The 26,017-nt window shown below is 35.9% G+C and overlaps 2 protein-coding genes across 8 annotated transcripts in view; one reads left to right on the top strand and one right to left on the bottom strand.

Moving 5' to 3' along the window:
• The window catches only part of LOC123528670 (gelsolin-like protein 2), a 40,140-nt gene extending 31,707 nt beyond the window's left edge, over window positions 1–8,433 (bottom strand). Inside the window, exons 1-3 of the mRNA XM_045308568.2 lie at window positions 8,296–8,433; window positions 5,930–6,035; window positions 282–355 (exon numbers count right to left, since the gene is read on the bottom strand). Of these exons, the coding sequence (XP_045164503.1) occupies window positions 282–355; window positions 5,930–6,017 (162 nt within the window). The 5' untranslated portion in view covers window positions 6,018–6,035; window positions 8,296–8,433. The remainder of the gene's footprint in view (window positions 1–281; window positions 356–5,929; window positions 6,036–8,295) is intronic.
• The window catches only part of LOC123528669 (muscle M-line assembly protein unc-89-like), a 76,378-nt gene continuing 58,749 nt past the window's right edge, over window positions 8,389–26,017 (top strand). For 5 of the 7 annotated variants that reach the window (XM_053522185.1, XM_053522189.1, XM_053522188.1 and 2 more), the window contains exons 1-3: window positions 8,389–8,474; window positions 20,857–20,911; window positions 22,790–22,981. In XM_053522185.1, coding sequence (XP_053378160.1) covers window positions 20,879–20,911; window positions 22,790–22,981 — 225 coding nt within the window. In that variant the 5' untranslated portion in view covers window positions 8,389–8,474; window positions 20,857–20,878. Of the gene's footprint in view, window positions 8,475–15,223; window positions 15,309–17,152; window positions 17,377–20,856; window positions 20,912–22,789; window positions 22,982–26,017 lie in introns of those variants that run through there. The other 2 variants (XM_053522187.1, XM_053522186.1) reach the window with 2 other exon arrangements.

Consider the following 26,017-nt stretch of genomic DNA (forward strand, 5'->3'; position numbering starts at 1 on the left):
TTTGTTCATTTGTATGTTACTGTGAAATCATTAATATTCATGAGGGACTAATTTTCGTGGATTTCGTGGTTGAGTCAATCCACGAAATTTAATCCCAACGAAAAAGTAAAATTCCCATTCAGTTTATGTTCGAAAGTTGCAATCCACGAATTCATATCCCCATGAAATTGCCGTTTTGACCAAAACCACGAAATTTCATGCCCACAAAATTAAATGATTTTACAGTATTTGCAGTCTGACTTAGTCACAAAATAAGTCCTACAAGAGGTTATCAAACATACCACTATTCTCCAGATCTGAACTCCTTCTGCCTGACCGGCTTTCTTCCAGGCTGGCTCAGTAGCAGCTGATTCCTCTGAAATCACGATCAAACAAAAATTGGTAAGAAACAAGGACAAACTAGAAAATGCTTTTGTAAAAAAGCGCATGTCTCCCCCAAATGCAAAGTCCTATAGGCAAGAAGTCAATAGGGGTCAGGAGCGAAAGTCAAAGAGACACTGATGGTTGGCTGCAATAGGGATCATCTACTTGGCATGTCCAGTCATCCCGCTAAATTTCAACACTCGTGGCCTAGTGGTTCTCAAGTCACTGTTCAGGCTCCTGTGACCCTGACCTTTGATCAAGTGACCTCAAAATAAATAGGGGTCATGTACTTTGCATGTCCAATCATCCTATTAAGTTTCAACATTGTAGGTCAAGTGGTTCTCAAGTTATTTCCAAAAAATGATTTTACATGAACAGGCCACTGTGACCTTGACCTTTAATAGACTGACCCCAAAATCAATAGGGGTCATCTACTCTGCATGTTCAATCATCCTATGAAGTTTCAACATTCTGGGTCAAGTGGTTCTCAAGTTATTGATCAGAACTGGTTATCAATGTTCAGGCCCCTGTGACCTTGACCTTTAACGGAGTGACCCCAAAAACAATAAGGGTCATTTACTCTGCATGAACAATCATCCTATGAAGTTTCAACATTCTAGGTCGAGAGGTTCTCAAGTTATTGATTGGAAATGGTTTTCCATGTTCAGGCCCCTGTGGCCTTGACCTTTAACAGAGTGACCCTAAAATCGTTAGGGTTCATCTATTCTGCATGACCAATCATCCTACGAAGTTTCATCATTCTGGGTCAAGTGGTTCTCAAGTTACTGACTGGAAATGGTTTTCAATGTGCGGGCCCCTGTGACCTTGACCTTTCACAGAGTGACCCCAAAATCGTTAGGGGTCATCTACTCTTTATGACCAATCATCCTATTAAGTTTCAACATTCTGGGTCAAGTGGTTCTCAAGTTACTGACCGGAAATGGTTTTCAATGTTCAGGCCCCTGTGACCTTGACCTTTAATGGAGTGACCCCAAAATCGATAGGGGTCATCTACTTTGCATGTACAATCATCCTATGAAGTTTCAACATTCTGGGTCAATTTGTTCTCTAGTTATTGATCAGAAATGGTTTTCAATGTTCAGGCCCCTGTGACCTTGACCTTTGACGGAGTGATCCCATAATCAATAAGGGTCATCTACTCTTTATGACCAATCATCCTATCAAGTTTCAACATTCTGGGTCAGGTGGTTCTCTAGTTATTGATTGGAAATGGTTTTCAATGTTCAGGCCCCTGTGACCTTGACCTTTGACGGAGTGACCCCAAAATCAATAGGGGTCATCTACTCTTCATTACCAATCATCCTATGAAGTTTCACATTCTGGGTCAAGTTGTTCTCTAGTTATTGATCGGAAATGGTTTTCAATGTTCAGGCCCCTGTGACCTTGACCTTTGATGGAGTGACCCCAAAAACAATAGGGGTCGTCTACTCCAGCAGCCCTACAACCCTATGAAGTTTGAAGGTTCTAGGTCAATGGTTCTCCAGTTATTGCTCGGAAATGAAGTGTGACGTACGGACGGACGGACGGACGGACAGGGCAAAAACAATATTTCTCCTGGGGGAGACATAAATATCAAACAGGGAATTGTTACTTCGAGATATTTTGGCACTGTTCAATTTTGAAAATCTTACAGAAAAAGCCTTATTAATGTTTCGTTTTGGCTTGTGTAATATTCACCAATTAGTGCATTTAAAGATAAATTCTTGCATACTTTTGATATGTCCAATTTTTGGCTTTCAATTGGGATAGCAAATTAAGCCAGTATTGCCCTGGTCTAACTAACAGGACGCCTAGGACGGCGTTTAAATTTTTGGATGGTAACTATAAAATATCAGAAACATAATCATAACTAGAATGTGTCTGTAGGACACAGGGTGTGCCCCCACTGGTACGTTTGTCACAAATAAGGGGCAATGATTAAAATATTTGCAGTCATACGTGGATATAGCCTCAACAAACATTTTATATAAAGGATTCATTATTCTAGGCCACAAAATGTTTTGACTTAAGAGCATCACAAAAAAGAATCCACTATTTTCGCTATTTCAAGGGCTGTAACTCTGTAATTAGCAACAAAATCTCAAGAAGAATGCCAAATGTGCAAGGTCACATCATGATAAAGACCCATGCAAGGTTTCATCAATTTACATGAAATACTTTTTGAGCTAGGCATGTCATTAGGTGAAAATGTGCATTTTTTACTATTTCAGGGGCCATAAGTGTTGTAATAGGGGATGGAGCCAGAGGAAAGATGAAAAATAGGAGGTGTGCAAGGTTATATCATGATAAAGACTCATGCAAGTTTTCATCAATTTATATGAAATACTTTTTGAGCTAGGCACATCACAAGATGAAAAGGTGCATTTTTGTCTATTTCAGGGGCCATAACTCTGGAAATAGGGGGCAAAGCCAGACAGAAAAATAGAAGGTGCACAAGTTCAGATCATGATAAAGACACATGCAAGGTTTCATCAATTTATATCAAATACTTTTTGAGCTAGGCACGTCAAAAGGTGAAAATGTGCATTTTTTACTGTTTCAGGGGCCATAACTCTGGAAATAGCAACGAAGCCAGATGAAAAATAGGAGGTGCGCAAGTTCATATCATGATAAAAACTCATGCAAGGGTTCATCAATTTATGTAAAATACTTTTTGAGCTAGGCATGTCACAAAGTGAATATGTGCATTTTTGACTATTTCAGGGGCCATAACTCTGGATATAAGGAACGGAGCCTAATGAAAAATAGGAGGTGTGCATGTTCATATCATGATCAAGACTCATGAAAGGTTTCATAATTTTATATTAAAATACTTTTTGAGCTAGGCAATTCACATTTTTTTTCTGGACAGATGGATGGACGGAAGGACGGACGCACAGACAAGACCAAATCTATATGTCCCCACCACTCATAGTGGAGGCACAAAAACCCATCCTGATAAGCAGTACGAGTAAGGCTAGTATTGACTATATCGAAATATCTTAAAGTTTAAGTATACTGCTACTTTTACAAGAAAGTTTTTCTTAGATTTCACCGACACACAACCCTCAACAATGTTAGTTTTGTGCCCTCAACTCAGCTCAACTTTTGTTCAATAATTTAAAACCATTATAAACAAGTGAATGAAGTATTGCCATGCAATACAAAGTCCCCTACTGGAAGGCACCTAATTCTCTCTACTGCAGTATAACATAATGAACTGATATCTGTCAATGATGTGTAAGTTTTTCTTAGATTTCACCGACACACAACCCTCAACAATGTTAGTTTTGTGCCCTCAACTCAGCTCAACTTTTGTTCAATAATTTAAAACCATTATAAACAAGTGAATGAAGTATTGCCATGCAATACAAAGTCCCCTACTGGAAGGCACCTAATTCTCTCTACTGCAGTATAACATAATGAACTGATATCTGTCAATGATGTGTAAACAATATTGTACTACATATAGAATATGTTATAACAACACACTAGGATTAAAATGTGCATATATAAAAACCCACAGCTGTTTTCATATTGAATTGTTTTGGCTGATTATAAAAATGTTATCATGTAAGTTATTTATAGTAACAACAAAGGGAAATTAATCTTTAAAAAAAAAAAAAAAAAAAAAAAAAAAAAATCTATATAATATAAGTCCACAAGAAACTCTTTACCAGGTAGAGATAGGTCAAAATACACCTAAAAATTGGATGTATCATGCATGCTGTACCACAGAAAAGTGGTTTCGATTTTTCTCTACCACCAGTAATAAAAAAGTTACAATAAAATCTATTTATAGTAAAAACAAAGGGACATAATTCTAAAAACAAGGGTGCCTCATGGTGGTGAACATTTGGTCCAAGTTACATCAAAATCCCTCCATGCATGAAGAAGAAATGTTCCGTACAGTCATTCTTGAATTTGACCTTTGACCTCTTAATATGACCTTGACCTTAGACCTAGGGACCTGGTTCTTGCGCATTACATGTTGTCTCATCCAGGGGAATATTTGTGCCAACTGATATCTAAATCCTGCTTTGCATGACAAAGTTATAGACCGGACAGGAAAAAAATCCTCTTGACCTTTGATCTCAAAGTGTGACCTTGACCTTTATGCTAGGGTACTGGGTGTTGCGCATGACACGTCGTCTCATGATAGGAAACATTTGTGCCAAGTAATATTAAAATCCGTTCATGGATGGCAGAGTTATGGATGGGACAGGAAAAAAACTCTGTTGACCTTTGACCCCCAATTGTGACCTTGACCTTTGAGCTAGGGGTCTGGGATTTGCGCATGACACGTCGTCTCATCATGGGGAACACTTGTGCTAAGTGATATTAAAATCCCTTAATGAATGTCAGAGTTATGGACCGGACACGAAACAGACCCTGTTATGTTAACATTTGACTGCTAAGTGTGACCTTGACCTTTGAGCTAGGGGTCTGAAAGTTGTGCAAGACACATCGTCTTATTATGAGGTACATTTGTGCCAAATAATATTAAAATCCCTTCATAGATGGGAGAGTTATGGACCGGACAGGAAAAAAGCCTTGTTGACCTTTGACCTCCAATTGTGACCTTGATCTTTAAGCTAGGGTTCCAGGTTTTGCGCATGACACGTCGTCTCCTCATGGGGAACATTTGTGCCAAGTAATATTAAAATCTCTTCATGGATGGGAGAGTTATGGACCGGACAGGAAAAAAGCCCTGTTGACCTTTGACCTCCATTTGTGACCTTGACCTTTGAGCTAGGGGTCCGGACTTTGCGCATGACACATCATCTCCTCATGGGGAACATTTGTGCCAAGTAATACTAAAATCCCTTCAAGGATGGGAGAGTTGTGGACCGGACAGGAAAAAAGCCCTGCTGACCTTTGACCTCCAATTGTGACCTTGACCTTTGAGCTAGGGGTCCCGGTTTTGCGCATGACACGTCGTCTCATCATGGGGAACATTTGTGCCAAGTAATATTAAAATCCCTTCATGGATGACAGAGTTATGGACCGGACACGAAATTGTGGACGGACGGACGGACAGACGGACGGACGGAATGACGGAAAAGTGCATTCCTATAGTCCCCGAAACTGGTTTTCAACCAGTAGGGGACTAATAACTATTTCCATGCCTTTGCAAAAAAGCTGAGATTGAAAAGTACAAACCAGTGAAAGGAACATCACGGCCCTATATTGCTCATACTGGTATAACAAGCGACATCAGGGATTGTATTCGTTCAGAAACTGACACCAGTGAATGGAATCATTCCAAAGCTCAAAAAGTATGCTGTTTTCCCCCATTTAGAAAAGATATTCCTCTAAATATTAAAACATTTTTTTTTGCATAATGGCAAACAGTTTCTGACAAAAGATTTTTCATTATATACATATAAGGAAAAGTGTCCATCCATTGGTGGTCATGTTTAAAAATTTGTGGAGACATGTTTCAAAGAAAAGCCTTAATTGACAACTGATAGATGGTGTACGTGTTATCACAATAACTCAATCCCTGAGCACTTTGTGCTTGGCCCTGGGCCAGGGGTGAGCTAAAAAAATAAAACTAACATACTTTTGACATTTTTCTCTGTATCTGACCCAAATAGAGCCAGATTTGAATCCTTCCAATCATATTTCTTGGCTTTTCTAAGTCCTGACATGTTTGTGTATTAAAACTCCTGGAAAGAAAAAGCAAAATTTCTTTACTGTGGAACAGCACTCACTCAAGCATTGATGTCTTGTGTCACAGACACTTTGGGTACAGGCGAGGTATATTACTATATAGGCCAGATGAGTGGCTCTGGCCATAAGAAAAAATCTCTCTGCAAAAAAACATACCAAAGTACTGCAAACAATTATTAAACAATTGAAATAGTATTTAACAGCATTTTTAAACAATCTTTAATTGTTTTAATTATTTGCAGTCCTTATATGGTAATGTTTTTTTGGCAAAAAAAACCTGGAAACGCAAGAGATTTTTCTGAGTGTCAGAGCCACTCACCTGACCTATAGCAATATACATGTACCTTGTCTATATTTTTACTATTTTAATAGCTATCCCTGACAATGCGCCGACTATAGACAACCCCAAAGTGTCTGTACCTGGCTTGTGCTGGTGGATTTCCAAGTTATTTGCCATGTATTATGTATATACATGCATGTATATTGCCATTTTAAATCATGAAACAGCTGAAGGAGATAGGCTAGGGGTCTAGTTGTCCAAAAACGCAACCATCTTTAACGGTATTCTACATAAAAATCATAAAATATTTATTCCTGCAACATTACACCCATCTTTCAAATACACTGTAGGCTGATCACTACCAAATAGAATGTAAGCCTCCGCAGGTCTAGTCACAAGTAGTCCAAATATAAATAGTACTAATCTTTTTTCCTTTCCTAGTGCATTTTCTCGGCAGCAACGTGCTTACTTTTACCCTACCGCGTTTCAGTATGTATCACTTTGCATTCTAATGAAATCGGCATGTTCCTATCGCATGCTAGATAAAAATGGCGGCGTAAGAATTTAATGTCACGAAAAGAGAAATTGAAAGAAGCGAAAAGTAGTAAATTCAGCGGGTTGTATTTAACGAACTGTAGTTTTCTTATATAAAAGTAAACACCCCCTTTTCTTTTTGTTTTTCTAAAGTAGCGATCTAGTTCTTTATGGGAATATAAGTGTCTGAAAATCTGATATGCTAGAAAATGTCGAAACACCGTTATGAAGTGAGTGGATTTTATATGAAATAAAGAACAGCTGGATTTAGTGGTGTTCAGCCTATAAGGGGCAATACATGTTATTTTCTGAAACCCCTCGAAAATGAATGGAAATGCCATTAATCTATTCTTTATGATGTAAAACGGTAACAAATGGCTGAAAATCCTTAAATTTCTTGTGTTTTTGGAATTTAGATCGAATTTTCTACCAGGTGGCACTATTTTGGTTCGTTTTAGGACCTAGTAAATGTCTTTTCTCGCATTTTAGCACTTCAGTTGTCTAAATGATATTGAAATAAGCATGTTTCTGAATGAAAATGACAAACATCGTAACGATTAAATGGATGTTAAATGTAAATTCCACGAATAAGGTAAAATTAATTGAAATATTGCTTGCACAGGGCTAAATTTTGCATATTTTTGGGGATGGGGATGACCTGTAATGAATTGTCATTTCTCTATATTTTCTCAATATTTTGCACCAAAACAAAGCAGAATCATTGTGAAATAGGCGTACCTTGAGAATGAATGCAAATTCATGGAAAAATCAAACAAAATATTTCTCTTATAGGCTGATCACTACCAAATAGAATGTAAGCCTCCGCAGGTCTAGTCACAAGTAGTCCAAATATAAATAGTACTAATCTTTTTTCCTTTCCTAGTGCATTTTCTCGGCAGCAACGTGCTTACTTTTACCCTACCGCGTTTCAGTATGTATCACTTTGCATTCTAATGAAATCGGCATGTTCCTATCGCATGCTAGATAAAAATGGCGGCGTAAGAATTTAATGTCACAAAAAGAGAAATTGAAAGAAGCGAAAAGTAGTAAATTCAGCGGGTTGTATTTAACGAACTGTAGTTTTCTTATATAAAAGTAAACACCCCCTTTTCTTTTTGTTTTTCTAAAGTAGCGATCTAGTTCTTTATGGGAATATAAGTGTCTGAAAATCTGATATGCTAGAAAATGTCGAAACACCGTTATGAAGTGAGTGGATTTTATATGAAATAAAGAACAGCTGGATTTAGTGGTGTTCAGCCTGTACATAACATTTGCCGGTAGGATATATTTACTTCGAGATATTTACTGCGTCACCGGGTAAACTGTTGTCATTATTATTAATAATTTTGCTATTTGCAGAAAATATGAGAAACGGCATATATGTCATTCATATTATGAAACAAAAATCTTTTAAGATAGTAAGAGAGCAACGTATGACATACCTTTTCAGGGTCAAAGTTGTTCTTTCCTCTTGCAATGCTGCTCAAGTTGTGAACACACCCACGTTTTCACTTCCGCATTAGGAATAGTCTATTTCATGAGATAGGGATGTTCCATTACACGTGTAGGGATGAGCAAAACGAAAGTGGATGAAATTTGGACATGTCAGTTTTGGATTTTGGTATGATAAAATAATATATAAAGTATATAAAAATAATATATAAAGTATTGACACACATCTTCTTACTTGTTGATAGAAATAATTTGTCAAGTTGTTTCTTTTCTGATGTTTTCACTTCAACTCATTTATTTTGCTTTTGTAAATTTCTGTGAACAAGTGATCCAGAGTATTATTATCATAAACTTTTATTACGAATTTATGTATTGTTGCCCTCAAGAGTACTCAGATTTGTTATTTTAAAGCTTACAGTTTGCTGCAAACACTTGTCATGAATGATTATGTCTATCTATCTTCCAGTACTGTCTCACCTTTTATCATGCCATTGATATTGGGCAGAGCTGTATAAGCATGTCGCGGGATGTTCATTTGATGTTCATGTGCAAGTTAGATATACCACAAACAAGTTGCTGTGAATTTTTAGCTGGACTATTTGAAGAATAGATCTAGCGCTTCTACTCGCCCTGGCCTCTGCATCAGTGTCGGCGTCAGCGTCACACCTTGGTTAAAGTTTTGCATGCAAGTACATATGGCTATCATTTAAAGGCATATAGCTGTGAAACTTATTTTTTCTTTTTCTAGCAAAAATGTCTAGGTCAATTAATACCAACCTCGCTAGGCCAAGCCCCATAGGCATAACAGACAACAGGCATTTGTGGTTTCAGTGTGATAGGAAGCTCTGTAGGACTAAGGAGGTTGCCTGTTTACCTGTAGTGTAGTCAAAAAAATTTAACATTTAGATTGTTAGCTCACCTGTCACATAGTGACAGGGTGAGCTTTTGTGATCACCCTTCGTCCGTCGTCTGTCCAGAATTTCCTTGTGAACATGGTAGAGACCACATTTTGTATTTGATTTTAATCAAACTTGCACTCAACTTGTATGGGCATAATATCTCGGTTCCTTTCGAAAACTGGCCAGATCCTGTCATGGGTTCCAGAGTTAAAGGGCCAAAATTTGCAATTTTTGGCTTGTGAACATGATAGAGACAACATTTTGCTATCAACTTTAATCAAACTTGCACACAACTTGTATTGGCATAATATCTCGGTTTCTTACGAAAACTGGCCTGATCCCATCATGGGTTCCAGAGTTATGGCCCCTTAAAGGGCCAAAATTTGCCGTTTTTGGCTTGTGAACATGATAGAGGCCACATTTTGCAATCAACTTTAATAAAACTTGCACACAACTTGTATTGGCATAATATCTCGGTTCTTTTCAAAAACTGGCCAGATCCAATCATGGGTTCAAGAGTTATGGCCTTTTAATGGACCAAAATTTGCTATTTTTGTCTTGTGAACACAATAGAGACCACATTTAGCAATCCACTTAATTCAAACTTGCACACAACTTGTATTGGCATAATATCTCGTTTCCTTTCGAAAACTGGCAAGATCCCATCATGGGTTTCAGAGTTATGGCCCCTTAAAGGGCCAGAATTTGCTATTTTTGCTTTTGAACACGATAGAGACAACATTTTGCAATCAACTTTAATCAAACTTGCACACAACTTGTATTGGCATAATATCTCGATTCCTTTCGAAAACTGGCCAGATCCCATCATGGGTTCCAGAGTTATGGCCCCTTAAAGGTCCAAAATTTGCTATTTTGGCTTTTGCAGCCATATAGAGACTTCATTTATGGTTTGATTTGATACAAACTTGCAAAATATCTTCAACAACAATAAATCTTGGATTCCATGATGAATCTGTCAGATCCAATCATAGGTTCTGGAGTTATTTTATATCTGATTACCTCCCCTGATTTTAATCAAAATTGATTTATATCAGTAAGTACTTATAGGACTCATTTGAAATTTCATTATTGTCATTAGTTGGACTCAGACAATCAGGGTAGATAACTATGGACTGATATTATTTCAAATTACCTCCTTTTATTTCAAATTAAAATGGGTATATCTCCGTAACTAATGAAGATACTGATCTGAAATTTCATTTATGCCATCAGATGGACTTGGACAATCAGTGAAGATACATATTGACTGAATTTATGACAAATTACCCACCAGGCCTTTATTTTTTATATAAATGAATATACCTAGCAGCTTCTAATGAGATTGGTATGAGACGTTATTTATGTCTTCCATGGTAAGAAAATTCTACTTTTACTTACTTTTCTAATATATTGTTGTAAAAGGCTTGTACTCTGTATCTTCTACATGCATATACCAATGCATTATTACCTCCCCTGATTTTAATAAAAATGGATTTATCTCAATAAATATTTATTTGAAATTTCGTTATTGTCATTAGTTGGACTGAGACAATCAGGGTAGATAACTATGGACTGATATTATGTCAAATTACCTCCCTTTGTTTCAAATTAAACTAGGTGTATCTCAGTAACCAATGAAGATACTGATTTGAAATGTCATTTATGCCATCAGATGGACTCGGACAATCAGGGTAGATAACTTTTGACTGAATTTATGACAAATTACCTCCCTTTATTTTATGTAAATGAAAATACCTCAGCAGCATCAAATGAGATTGGTTTTAAATGTTATTTAAGTCTTCCAGGGTAAGGAATAGTCATGCTAGTACAAAAATGCAGCATTTGAGCCTAGGACCCTCAAACTTGGTATAGAGATTGGCCCTGACTGGTACGTGACCCATAGGTCGAAAGGGACTGTTACAAGAAAATATTTATCCTGATGATATTTAATGTGTATGCCTATGTGATCTATTTCAAAACTTGATCTTATCATTAAGAGCAATCATTATGGTACTCAAGTGAGCGATATAGGGCCATCATGGCCCTCTTGTTTTATGTTTGTGACTGGAAATGTAAATGTCAAAACTTTGAAGGACCAAACTAATGGAGGATAAATCAGAGTACACCCTTATGTAAAGTTACTGGTTTTAACGCTTGCGCATAATAGCGTGTAGACATGTAAACGTTGATCTGGTACTGTACATACATAGGTTTAAATCACCAGAAAATTCGTATTTTTGGAAATTTTTTGACAATTTTTACATAAATTATTGAGGAATTGAATCCCCTTTTTATACTTGTAAGTTTTATTTGAATTTATCTCGTATTTGCAACAAAATCAGCATTTAAATCCCCCAGATCAGCAGCAATGAAAATTTCATTGGAAATTTCCTCCACTATTTTGGTATTTTGAGTGTTAGACGCGAGTGGAGATATTGCCCATAAGAAAAATAACTTAATATTTCCTAGGATCGCATCAAATTAGTAAGACTAACTGTAATGCTGAAGCTTGGTCGCCAGGTGATCCTGTGAATGTCATTGAAGGCTTTGCTGAAGTCTAGCAGTGTTGCAATTTGTTCATCCTTAAATAGTCATATGATTTCTCTTCTTGTTGTTAGATAGTGGAAGCTTGAAAAATGAAGATGAGGACAGGTGCTTAATTGCTTGCATAGGCCTCTATAAATCTTGTTGGTGTAGTATATGTACATGTAGACCATTAACTGTGTGTATGCAAAGTTCTTGAGGCCCTGAACTCTAGTGTTAAATTTTTAGTTTAAATCTCCCCGTTTTAACATTCAAGTCCTATACTGTGACATATTTCCCCACCATTTTGAAATTCTTCCTCGAATTTCAGCAGGTACTTTATGATGAGAAAAATGTGCAACCAGACTGGGACTCGAACACGCGGCCTCGGAATATCATGAGCTACCCGGCCACTTACATGTATTTCTCCCCGTTTTAAGGTTCAAGTCCTATACCATGACACGTGCATGTAAAATGGTATCCAGTCAGTAACTTTGCATGCATAGTGGGATTTCAAAATAACTTGGCACAAGTGACAACTGTAACAAGATGATGTTTGGCACAAAAGAACCAGACCCCTACTCTTAGACCCTTAGAGGTCAGACTAGTCATTTTCCTTGTCAGGTCTGCATGAATGTATATTCAGGTCACTTAGGGTGCTTCCATGGCTGAGTAGTTTAACTTATCTGTGCATGGATGTATATTCAAGTAACTTGGGGTGCCTCCACGGCTGTGTAGTTAAGGTCGCTGACTTCAGATCACTTGCACCTCACCGTAGAACTCTTCATGTGAGGAAGTGTTCCAGCTGAAAGTTGATGGTTCTACCCATGTGCCCACCTTTAATAAAACAATGCCCGGAGGGTCACTTTGCAGGCTGATCATGGTCTGTACTGTTTGACTGTCAGTGAGTTTCCAGTGAATACCCCTTTGAACAATAAATGGTATTGCCCAAATTGAATGATGGACAAGTCCATTTTAGAAATTTAGCAGGGTGAAGGTTAAGTACTCCATTCCCTCCCTAGTTTTCATACAGATCAAAAAGTAACTTGCTATGTATCAACATGCTCACATTGTTGGAACTTTCGTGTCTGATTATTTCATGATTATGCCCCATTTTTAGCTCGACTATACGAAGTATAAGGAGAGCTATCCTACTCGACCCGGCGTCGGCGTCTTTCCGCGTCCCCACCTTGGTTAAAGTTTTTTTACACTTTCTCTTTTTTCAAGTTATCTCTGTAATTACTTGATGGATTTGATTCAAACTTGAAATACTTATTCCTCATCATCATCCACATCATCTGACATAAGGGTCATAACTCTGGCACCAATATTTCATGAATTATCCCCCCTTTTCACTTAGATTTTTCAGGTTAAAGTTTTGATGCACTTTCACTCTATCTCTGTTATTACTGAATGGATTTGATTCAAACTTAAAATAGTTGTTCAACATCATCACCCACATCATATGACACAAGGTGCATAACTCTGGCACCATTTTTTCATGAATGATTCCCCCTTTTACTTAGAATTTCAGGTTAAAGTTTTGGTGCACTTTCACTCTACCTCTGTTATTACTGAATGGATTTGATTTAAACTTAAAATAGTTGTTCAGCATCATCACCCACATCATATGACACAAGATGCACTTTCACTCTATCTCTATATTTCTCGATTCAAAAAACGTTATTTTATCAAACATTCCTAAAGTTACACTGCAACAGTTACTGATAAAACAAAACCAGAACTAAACATTGTTATTTGTCTTTGAAACGTCATGACATCTTTCCTGTTTATGGACATTGGTTTCCTGTGCGTTGTTTAAATATGCTGCTATAAGAAATAGTTCTAAAAAGAAAGTCGTTCATTTGATTTTATTTCTGTTATTATTTCTTGAATATGGTATGCAAGAAAAAGATTCTATCACTGGCTGTAGGTGCAGATGGGAATTATCCGGCTCTCAGGTAACAGTTTACATGGTAACTCAGTATCCTCATTATCGCCTAAACAGTTACCCTCGAGCCCAGATACAACCAGTGAAAGAATCTTATATTATTATTCTCCTTGTTTTTTGACTCGACAGTATTATTGGGTAAGGCAGGTGTTGTACAATTTAGACTTCCTTCTTGTTATTTGTTATTTTTGTTTTGAATTAACAACAGTGTTTTCACAGCAGTCACCTGTAAAAGATGTTAAGGTACTTCCGCAAATTGAAATTAGAAATTTATGTGAAAAATCAGAATCCTCGAAACAGCTTTCGAAATGCAAGGACATAAAATATATATGATAAAAGTTGAAAAGATATATCTGTAGGTAAGCTTGCGAGCATGAAAGCTACGCTGAACCCTATCTCCACAGTGCTTTGGAAGAAAATGAATGAACATTTTTGGTGCAAAATTTTGGTATCGTATGCAACCTAAATTGCTATAAAATATTTATTTTCAAATCAAAGAAATGCCAAAATAGTGCACACGAGCGTTACTTTTTCAAGAAAATGTCGTTAAACATTCTAATTCGCAAAACACGTGCACAATTTTTCTAAAATATTTCGCCGCCATGTTTATTTCAAGGAATAAAATATATGATTGTTCTTTTACCTCAGATTTCCTTACTGAAATACGTATGTCTCCTTATTCACGGCTAGAGATATCCATTTAGTATAGTTTTTCACTGTCCGATCTCCTTAATCTGTTACCGATCCTTCACATTTAAAGAATAAACACAATGTGTAATGATAGTTTTTCGCTTTACACACCTCTCTTGGACAAGAAAGCCGTTTCACTTAAAATTTGTAAGCATACGCTGGCAAAATATAAATGAAAGATCGGAACTTTTTCTAAAATAAAGTTGAATTTCAATCATTTTCAAAAACTAGAAATATTGCACATTGTGTTGAATTTATAAATAAAACAAAAATCACCAAAATAAACCATTTTAGAACTTTCCGGGAACTATTACGTTTCAGCCGAACAACGCATTTCAAGATGACACAAACTGATATCTCTTCGTAAACAATGTCAAAGTTCACCTGAGGAACATTGCTGAAAAAGTAAAAGTGCTTACTTGTTTCACTTTTACGTCCTGTAGAAAACAATCAACTTTCAACTTTAAATGCATATATGTTCTATAAATTATTCCAATATAAAAAACAGTCCGATCTTTTCCGTGAGAAATAAAACGAAGCAAATTTAACTATTTGTTTACACTTCAACCATGTGAAATTAAAGGCATGTACTAGCATGAGACTCCCGTGCATTTTGAACCTCGTGGTGAATAAACTGAATTTACTTTAAAGTATGGTGTCTCAGTTGAGCCAGTTATTTGTTAATTTCAGAGAACATACATTAAAGAAGTGTTTATGAGATTATGCATGTGTACGAATATCTACTAGTCTACTTTATATTAACGACGATAGAAAACAAGTGTGCACTCGGCAAATAGCAAGTATATTATTTTCAGGTGTATACTGAACACTGATCCCAATATTTGTAATTTTCAGATAAAGAACTCGTTATCCTTGGTTTCGTAGACAGTCTAAGTGCTGGACCGCTGCTTCCGCTGTCAACACCGCAGTAATCACTAATGTAAAGTTCAATCGATTGCATTTTGTAAAATGTTTCGTAGTTATCTACAACTGTATATAAATTACAATGTATATTACCTCCTAACATATTTGGCTGTACATTTTTTCTGCGATTTATTACATGCTGTATAAATTCTCAAATTGTATAAAAAGTCGAAAGATCAAAATTGGTTAGTTTACGACGCATGAAATCACTATACACATCGAACTTGTTCCCGACCAGTATGCGGAAATACTGTGGCCAAATGTTTCAAGATTGTCTAAAAATATTTGCATATTTCGTGATAAAGCAAATATTTCGACTGTTTTTATAATTTATAAATATACATGTGTGAGAAAGTTACGTTAAGTAATTTCTGTAGTTACTGCAGGAAGTGCCGAAAATTCCATTTCCACCAAATTTTCCGTGAGATAAGCAGCGCGTAAGTATATAAATTCCACAATAATAAATTAAACCTTTCTTACACTTGCACAATCCTTGAAAAGAATTTTGGATCGTTGCCAAATCTTGTTCACATTAAGTCTGAGACTACGCTTACAATTTTAGGCAGTTTGGTACACCATACATAGAAAAATCATTGTCCGCACATTGCACTACTTTTATGTATGCTGAAAATAGCAATATGTACAGATTTATTTTCGTTTTAATACATGAGGTGGTCAGATTTGAAAACAGATTTTGTACTAAGTTTAGTTCTATTCAGTAAGACAATTCTCCTATGCACTAATTGAAACTTTGAACTAACTTTTGCCATTCATGAATTTTTAATAAAGTATTTTGAAAGGATTTATAAATCTAACCAAAAATTTGGAAAAATACAGATAAAATATCTTCTTTGTTTATTTCCGAATTTTAGTTTTACTTTTTATACAGCTACTTTGAGTTCAGGTCTTGCAAACTGAGCTGTTTTTGTACTCTGGAACAGCTGCATTTGAAAGCTTTTGTTCACAATATTTTCACACCTCAAATGAAGGTCACTCTAAATTCAAGATGGCGGAAGTACCTTAAAGCAGCATGCCTCCAGATAGTTCGACAACAAAAAATAATTTTTTTTTTTAGATATCTTGAAATAAATGCTATAATTCTAAAATAAGAAGGCTTTAAAACTTAATTACTGACAAACTTTATGGTACGGAAACACATGAGAATTTGCTGTTTTACTACTTTTTACAGTGAAAATCGAGCGTTTGTCACGCTTTTACTCCATGTAAACTGTCTCGATTATAAATATCTATATTTTTAAGTCATTATTCACTACTTCAGCTATAGCGCTATTGGTTACGACGATGGGAAAATGTCTTTATTGCCGCGGCGGTCCGGGGTTCGATTCCCAATGTGGTCATCTTTTTTTCTTGATTTGGAACTTTTAAAATATTTTAGAAACAAAAATTCATATTCTAATGTTCTAATAGACCAAACTTCAATTTGAAAGAATGATTATTTTTTAGCCAAATCTGGAGGCATATGCTGCTTTAAAGCTCTTTAAAATAATTATTATTTATTATGTGTGTATTTAAGTGACATACCGGTAATGCTTTTTTTTTTTATTAATTAAGAACATCAAAGGGCATACAGGGTATATAAAAAAATGTGTAAACAGCCAGTGATCTCCATATTAATACATATTTAATTCATACTGCTGGTACACCCTAACAGCAGCTTGTCTATGAAGAACACAAGTCTTTGAAAAGGGGAGATAGTCAGTCTGACTTGCTGAACATTAAAGCTAACTCAGTGCTCTTTACAAAAATACTTGAATATTAAAAGTTATGCTTGAAATATCATTGAAAAGGTTTGGTTAAATATGTACAACTTGTATGGTTACATCTTTCTGCTTGAATGACAGACCAAATTATAAACAGGTGATGGTGGATGTTGCTGAACTTTTTGGATTTTGATGCTTTTTGTACTTTTTAATGACTTTTGTCCTTCCCATAGCCTAAGGGGCAAATCATCGGCCTTTGGACTTCTTTGTATTTAAAATTAGGAAATTAATTATGTGGAAAAGTCATTTCAGATTGAGTGTAAGGAATGATATAAATATACCCGGATGTGTGCTTCTGGTGAGGTAAGATGTCAAAATTAGTTAAGTGATAGTTTAGGCTGTTATGAATTTATTGCTAGATTATTGTCCAAATATTTCTAAGAAAAGAGGAAGATGGGGGAGGGGATTCCTTTTTTATTTCAGATAATTGATAGTATTGTACATAAGAAAACACAAAACAACAAAAATTAAATATAATATTAAAAGATCAACAAAAATACTGAAATATACATACATTTTGTATCATCAGGGTTGTTGTTGTATGAATAATGGGGGCAGGGAGTGTGTGTTGGTTGGGTGGGGGGGGGGTGGAAAGAGGGAATAGTAATTAATTTTAAACATACACAATGCTAATTTTCAGAATAAAAAATGCAGTGTTTCCCCCATGCTTTTGCTTATTCATTACTGTAACACTTGTTAACTTATTAAAGTCGTTAAATTTTCTGTTATGGCAACTAGAAGCATTTCTTGTGCTCTTTAAAAGCCAAATAATATGTCTATTATTGTTTTTTCCCAGGGAGCTTTACACTTTACAAATAGTGGGTGCCAATTTTTAATGAGCTGGCTGCAACAGTTTAAGCACTATCATAGTGCTAGTATTCACCCATGATCTAAGTTATTGGGAGAGGGCATGAATAAATGAATATTATGGTATATGCAAATACAAGTCATTAAAGAAAGAAACAAAAGATATGGGAACAGGAAGGAAAACAGATAGGAAAGAACAAAAATGATCTGAAAAAATCTTGATTAGGATTCGAGCTCACACTAAACAATTTGATGATTTCTTACTGGTGGACTGAGCTACGGTATTTTACCATATACATACTAGTATTTAAGATGAAAGAAATAATTGTTAAAGCAAAATGAATAGCTATTTCATCAGTTATCATGAAATGGACACGTCCCCACTTTTTGCACAGGAATCACAGTATTATTAACGAGGTGGTAAAAAAATCTGGTAATTAGATCGCCAAATGTCGTCTGGGTGGGCGGGCAGCATCAACTTTTGATTTCCGCTCAATAATTGATATGTGTTAGGAGTGACCATTTCAAATGAAATTTGGTATATGGTAGCTTGCATAGAGACGTAGTTTGGGATTGCATAATATTATGAGGTCACTAGGTTCAAGGTCAAGGTCACTGTTGCTAAAAATAGAAAAAACAGTTTCCGCTTAATACTTTAGTTTGCATTGATGTATTGAAATTAAACTTGGCCTATAGGTAGCGTATAGAAAAAAAACCCAAGGTAAAGATTGTATATGGCCATAATGGGGTCATTGGGGTCAAGTTCAAGGTCAGCATAACTCAATTAATCTTCACACTTAGAAAATTCCACGGTCGCAGTGGTTAAGAGCATTAGGCCAAAAGCTACTTTTTTGTTCTGTGAAACGGAAGGGTGTCAGTTCAAATCCCACTTAGATCCAAATTTCTTTTTTCTTTTATTTTTTGTGATAAAAAGGTCATTTCAGTGCCATTGGGTCAAGATCAAGGTCACAGTAACTAAAAATAGATTTTTTTTCTCAGCGTGAAAGGTTTCTCATGAAACACAAATGTTTAAAATAGTAATATATTTAGGGTCAAAGTCAATGTAACTAAAAATAGAAAAATGGGGTTATAGTTGAAATAAAAAATAGATTTTTGTGCTGTGGAATGGAAGGGTATCTATCTAAATTCCACTGATATCCCAGTTTTTTTTTCTTTAAATTTTTTTTGTGATGAAAAGGTCATTTAAATGCCATTGGGTAAGTAAAAAATAGAAAAATGGTGTCATCAAAAAGCTGTTTTCGAGTTTTTAACTTTAAATATAAGAACTGGCTTTGGGCTGTATTTTGGGTCACTGTTATTAAAAATAGAAAAATGGTTTATACTCAGTATCTTTAGTTTGGGTACACCTGTTGTCAGAAAACTTTTTGTTTAGTTAGCTTTTATCAAAGAACATAAATTTTATAGGGCAATGACACATGTACTTTCCTTATACCTGTACTTCTGAATGGCATAATTGGATGCAGTCAGATATGTATAATAGAACATGACCATTTTTAGCTCATCTGATTTTTTGAAAAAAAATGATGAGTTATTGTCATCACTTGAGCGGTTGTCGGCGTCGGCGTCGGCGTTGCCTGGTTAAGTTTTATGTTTAGGTCAGCTTTTCTCCTAAACTATCAAAGCTATTGCTTTGAAACTTGGAATACTTGTTCACCATCATAAGCTGACCCTGTATAGCAAGAAACATAACTCCATCTTGCTTTTTGCAAGATTTATGGCCCCTTTTGTACTTAGAAAATATCAGATTTCTTGGTTAAGTTTTATGTTTAGGTCAACTTTTCTCCTAAACTATCAAAGCTTTTGCTTTGAAACTTGGAATACTTGTTCACCATCATAAGCAGACCCTGTACATCAAGAAACATAACTCCATCTTGCTTTTTGCAAGAATTATTGCCCCTTTTGGACTTAGAAAATCAGTTTTCTTGGTTAAGTTTTATGTTTAGGTCAGCTTTTATCCTAAACTATCAAAGCTATTCCTTTAAAAGTTGCAACACTCATTCACCATCATAAGCTGACCCTGTACAGCAAGAAACATAACTCCATCCCGCTTTTTGCAAGATTTATGGCCCCTTTTGGACTTAGAAAATATCAGATTTCTTTGTTAAGTTTTATGTTTAGGTCAACTTTTTCTCTTAAACTATCAAAGCTATTGCTTTAAAACTTGCAACTCTTGTTCACCATCATAAGCTGACCCTGTACAGCAAGCAACATAACTCCATCCTGCTGTTTGCAATAATTATTGCCCCTTTTGGACTTAGAAAAATCATTTTCTTGGTTGAATATTATGTTTAAGTCAACTTTTCTCATAAACTATCAAAGCTATTGCTTTAAAACTTGCAACAGTTTTTCACCATCATAAATGGACACTGTACATCAAGGAACATAACTCTCTCCTGCTTTTTGCAAGAGTGATGGCCCTTTTTAGACTTAGAAAATCATCGGTAGGACAATATTTATATTATAAAAAAAAAATCAGATGAGCGTCAGCACCCGCAGGGCGGTGCTCTTGTTTAAACATGACCTGTTGGCGTGATGGAAAGTTTGAAAACCTGGTTTTCATGGAATTTCGTTTCTTGTTAGTGATTAGTATGTTAGATGACATGGAAAAAGTGAATTCATGCATTCTAATCTATAGAAAAAAATTCAATAAAATATCAGGGTCAAAATTTTTAGAAAGGGTAATTTTTTTGACTTCTTTATTGCAAGTTCATTACAATTTAAGACTATTACAACCAATGTATAAATGAAGGGTTTGTTTTTATTGCCAATAAAAATTTTACTTCAAAAAAATTCTTTTAGGAAAACACAAGTGCTGTGCAGTGAGACTTCCAATTAACAGTTATTGAATTATGATCAGGTCACAAACCTGATGACAGTTGATAAATTGATTTTTATTACAGTTTTTGCCATACATAAAGCATCTACTTACCCTGTAAATATTTTACTATATTTCAGACTTTAGAGAACATCATTGATTATGGAAGCTGATGCAACAGATGTTTTAAAACAAGTAAGCATTTTCTTCTGTATTCTACTTTTCATTTGATTGTAGTAATATTTTTTTTTTTCCCCAATTTTTATCAAAGAAGGGCCATGAAGAAATAGACTTAAATGTCTGCACATCTATCTGTCCATCTATCAACTTCATAAGGAAGGGATTTTGATACTACTTTGCACAGATGTCTTGTGCAATGCTCAGTCTTATAACTTGAATGTCACACTTTGAGGTCAATCAGTAACCTATTTAAGGGATTTTAATATGTCTGGCTAAAATTATTCCTGGTAACAACAAAACGTGTTGCATATATTTAAAGCTACTCGCCCACAGTTTCCAGTGTGAAATTTTTCTACATGTTCATTTCTGCCAAGTTTGACATAGAATGTATAATAATTATTATATGACACTGAAAAATGATAAAGCAGGTGGCAATAAAAGTTAGATGTTGGTAGAAGAATGTAAATTTTTCTGCATTATTTCAAAAGTGTTGCAACTGCACAGTATTTTTGGTTATTTATAAGAATATCTTGCAAAAATCTTATGTCAATAAATTTGTACCACTAGTCACTTTCAGAGTACTCACTTTTTATGGATTTTTGAGAGAGATTATTTTTCACCTTAAATGTATGGGTTAGTTTCTTTAAGACTCAGGCTCATAGCTTAAAAATCAAGGTAACTCTTGGCAGTTAAAGATTAATATGGTCTTTCTTGTAATTATCCAGTTAGCTACTCCATCATCCATCTAGAGATTTTTACCTGACTTGGTACAACATTTATGTTCCCCACAGCACATTGATGTGTTGCTCTAACAATCCAGGCTTGCATCTCAATGGACAAAGTTGTGCTTAAAGGTCAAAGTTTGATAGGGTATGTCCATAACAGTTACTATGGTCACACATCAAGGGATTGTTAAGGTTGCTAACTTCAGATCACTTGCCCATCACCAATGCTGGTTTGAAACTTCACATCCTCACTTCAGGTGATGAATTATTCACATGAGCTTACAAAAGGTTGTCGGTTCTACCTTGTTGCCCACCCCTGCCTGAAACAATGTTTAGAGGGGCACCTAGGGTCTTTCTTTACCGCCAAAAACTTGGAAAGTTACCATTAATAATGACCTAAACTTTGTCTGTATGACCCTTAACCCAAGAAAGAAAGAGAAGTTAACATTTTTTCAAGTAGAAAATATATAAGGATGATATTTTGAAAAGTTCAAAAGAATAATATGTCAGAACGTGTCTCACCAGTTCTTTTGAGTGTACACTGGTTTTCATGAGCTTACATATACAGCATTGTGTGCAAGCTCTTTAAAAGATGAAGTTGACGATAGCCTGACACGACATTCATGAAATCATAATGTTGAAAGGTAAAGAACATTGAAATAAGAAATAATTATGGTAAATGGTAGGATAAATTTTTGCATGTAAAGATGATATGATTGCATGTTAAAGTGTTTGCAGGCTTTTTGAAAAATGAAAATTTATAAAAATGATTTGACTTGACATGCATGAAAGATGAAAAATGTTAAAATAAATTCATAAAAGTGATAAATGGTTGATTTGTATCTCTCCTGTCTGTCTGTACCTGATCTGTTTGATGTATATAGAGAATATAGATTCAGTTTCAAGGCCTAACTTTCTTGTAGGGCTGGAACATTGCTTAAAGGTTAATGTAAAATCACTTGGCTCTCATTCTGTTAATTTGAACCATGCCGGAGTCCTTTTTGTGTGAAGTTTTTTCTGCGATCAAGCTGTCCTGGGGTATTAGTTGGTTCAAGATCAGTTAAATTTTGCCTTTCCCTTCATCAGCTAGGTAGTAGGTGACTTGAACGGTCATTTTAACTTAATACCTAAAACATGAACTAAAACACTCATTGTAAATATCAAACAGACTTGGCCTGAACTTGGGTACTATGAAGCAGGCTTGGATCGACGGCTGTTTGAAGATGGACCATCCGAGGGGAAAGAAATTAAAGAGGAAAAGAATCAGGAGAATAAATGTGAAGGGAATCAGTTACCAACAATAAATGAGGAACTTGCTAAAATATTTCCAGAGTCAGCTCACAAGTTCCTTAAGAAAAAGGTAAACTATAAAGTATTTTATAATAATGCTCCCAGAATGGGGAAGCATATAGTCGCTGCTTCGTCTGTAAGTATATTTGTCTGTCCAACCCACAGTTCTTGTCCAGGGAATTCCTCAGCAACTGTACGCTGGTATTCAGCAAAACTTCATAAGGAATCTTCATTCCCAAGAGGAGACTGATGCATAGTTTGTGCATGCCCTTTCTGAACAGCTAATTACTAGTCAATGAAACATCTTTTGAAGTTTCACTACTGGATTGTCAGGTTACGTGCCCAGTTGATGAGCTCAGCTTTTGTTCTTTAATAATATGCAATAATCATATGTTTAGGAGCATCCATCTGTTTTACTGATATTTTCTTGTTTGAATGTGTTATAAGTTTCAGACATAGCCTTCTTTAGAAAATATATAGAGGAAATGAAATAACTTTGAAAAAAAGGGTAATATGTTTTATGTCTACTAGATGATACTACTGGCAGTGAAATCTATTTTTAGAAATATTGTCTTTTCATTAGCAAGATGCAGAAACTATGTTTTTGGCATTAAGTGCAGGAATTCATTAAGCATATTTTTTTTTTGAAACTAATGAATTGTTTATCCAATCAGAAAAGGCTTATGGATCATTTTATAAAAGTCAAAGCATGATTTACAGAATTTGGAATATACAAAAAGGCAAATTTGCCAAATATCATTTTTGCACCTGTAACATAATGAAACGTATTAGCATCTGATGGTCCTTTCTTGACTTTAATTACACAAAAGTCATTTTGAAAATATTTCTGAAATGCCTTAAAGATCTGCAGCTCTGAAATATGGAAATATCTGACATCCGAGGCATATACTGACACAAAAGGGCCTTTTGAACGGTTTGGTGAAGTTTCAAAAATCTCCATATAGACTTCCTCAGTGAGTGTTATAGACCCCTGTGGGACTTAAGTTTTTTCCACCTGCAAATACATTTTTAAATATGAAAAGCTGACATGTCGTGCTAAAGCCCAGGTATTTTCAAATTGTGAGAAAATTGACTCCCAATTGGCAAAAACAAAAAATAATGAAGTCCACACATACACTTTTAGACAGGGTGACCCTGCACATTAACCCTAAATATAGACCAACACAAATGCAGTTTTCTTTACTTGAAGCTGAAGGTCATCTGACATCATTTTCTCTGTTGTCAAAAACATACATATGTCTTGCGAGATTTATGAAAATGTGCCAGGTGTCCTAAGGATATTGTGCCTTTGACATATTGCTAAGTACTAGCATGAGTAGGCAAAGTTGAAATAGCAATTTTGTGAAATGAGCAATCTAACGTATATTTAGTTTTGCTAACATGTTTTATATTTATAATGTCTCTCCCCCACTGGGGAAGACATACTGTTTTTGCCCTGTCCGTCCGTCTATCTTTCCATCCATCCGTCCGTCACACTTCATTTCCGATCAATAACTTGAGAAAACCATTTGTCCTAGAATCTTCAAACTTGTAGGGTTTATCGAGTAGATGACCCCTATTATTTTTGGGGTTACTCAATCAAAGGTCAAGGCCATAGGGGCCTGAACATGGAAAACCATTTCCAATCAATAACTTGAGAATCACTTGACCCAGAATGTTGAAACTTCATAGGGTGATTGGACATGCAGAGTAAATAACCCTTATTGACTTTGGAAGAACTCTGTTCAAGGTCAAGGACACAGGGGCCTGAACATGGAAACCAATTTCTGATCAATAACTTGGGAACCACTTGACCCAGAATGTTGAAACTTCATAGGATGATTGGACTTGCCAAGTAGATGACCTCTATTGATTTTGGGGTCACTCTATTAAAGGTCAAGGTCACAGGGACCAGAACATGGAAACCAATTTCCAATCAATAACTTGAGAACCATTTGACTAGAACCTTCAAGCTTAATAGGGTGATAGGACTTACAGATATGATGACCCCTAGAGTTCTTGGGATCACTCCATCAAAGGTCAAGGTCACAGGGGCCATCTGCCTGTCACACTTCATTTCAGATCATTAACTGGAGAACCATTTCAAACTTAACTGTTGAAACTTAATAGGATGATTGGACATGCAGACTAGATGACCCCTATCGATTTTGGGGTCACTCAATCAATTGCCTAGTACTACTCTGCATTGGGGTAGACATGCGCTTTTCTAGTTTTTACCCTATTTTTGTAAGTCATTCAAAATATTGAACTTGCAGTTTTGCAAATTTGGCTTTTTGCATTGTTTCCAGAAAATAACAGTTGCTTCCCGTGAAAAATTGACTGTTGGAAGTTTGTCATATGTCTCCCCCCACCCCCTCTGGGGGAGACATATTGTTTTTGCCTTGTCCGTCCGTACGCCCGTCCGTCCATATGTCACACTTCATTTCCAATCAATAACTGGAGAACCATTTGACCTAGAACCTTCAAACTTCATAGGATGGTAGGGCTGCTGGAGTAAATGACCCCTATTGTTTTTAGAGTCACTCCAACAAAGGTCAAGGTCACAGGGGCCTGAACATTTAAAACCATTTCCAATCAATAACTTTAGAACCACTCGACCCAGAATGTTGAAACTTCATAGGATGATTGGTCATGCAGAGTAGATAACCCCTATTGTTCCTGGGGTCATTGCGTTAAAGGTCAAGGTCACAGTGGCCTGAACATGGAAAACCTTTTCCGATCAATAACTTGAGAACCATTTGACCCAGAATGTTGAAACTTCATACAATGATTGAACATGCAGAGTAGATGACCCCTATTTAGTTTTAGGTCAGTCTGTTATAGGTCAAGGTCACAGGAGCTTGGTCATGTAAAATCATTTCCGGAAAGTAACTTGAGAACCACTTGACCTAGAATGTTGAAACTTAATAGGATGATTTGACATGCAGAGTAGATGACCCATATATATTTTGGGGTCATTTGGTCAAAGGTCAAGGTCACAGGAGCCTGAACAGTAACTTGAGAACCACTAGGCCAAGAGTGTTGAAACTTAGCGGGATGACTGGACATGCCAAGTAGATGATCCCTACTGCAGCCAACCATCAGT

This window comes from Mercenaria mercenaria, chromosome 13, assembly GCF_021730395.1.
Source record: "Mercenaria mercenaria strain notata chromosome 13, MADL_Memer_1, whole genome shotgun sequence".
NCBI classification, from domain to species: domain Eukaryota; kingdom Metazoa; phylum Mollusca; class Bivalvia; order Venerida; family Veneridae; genus Mercenaria; species Mercenaria mercenaria.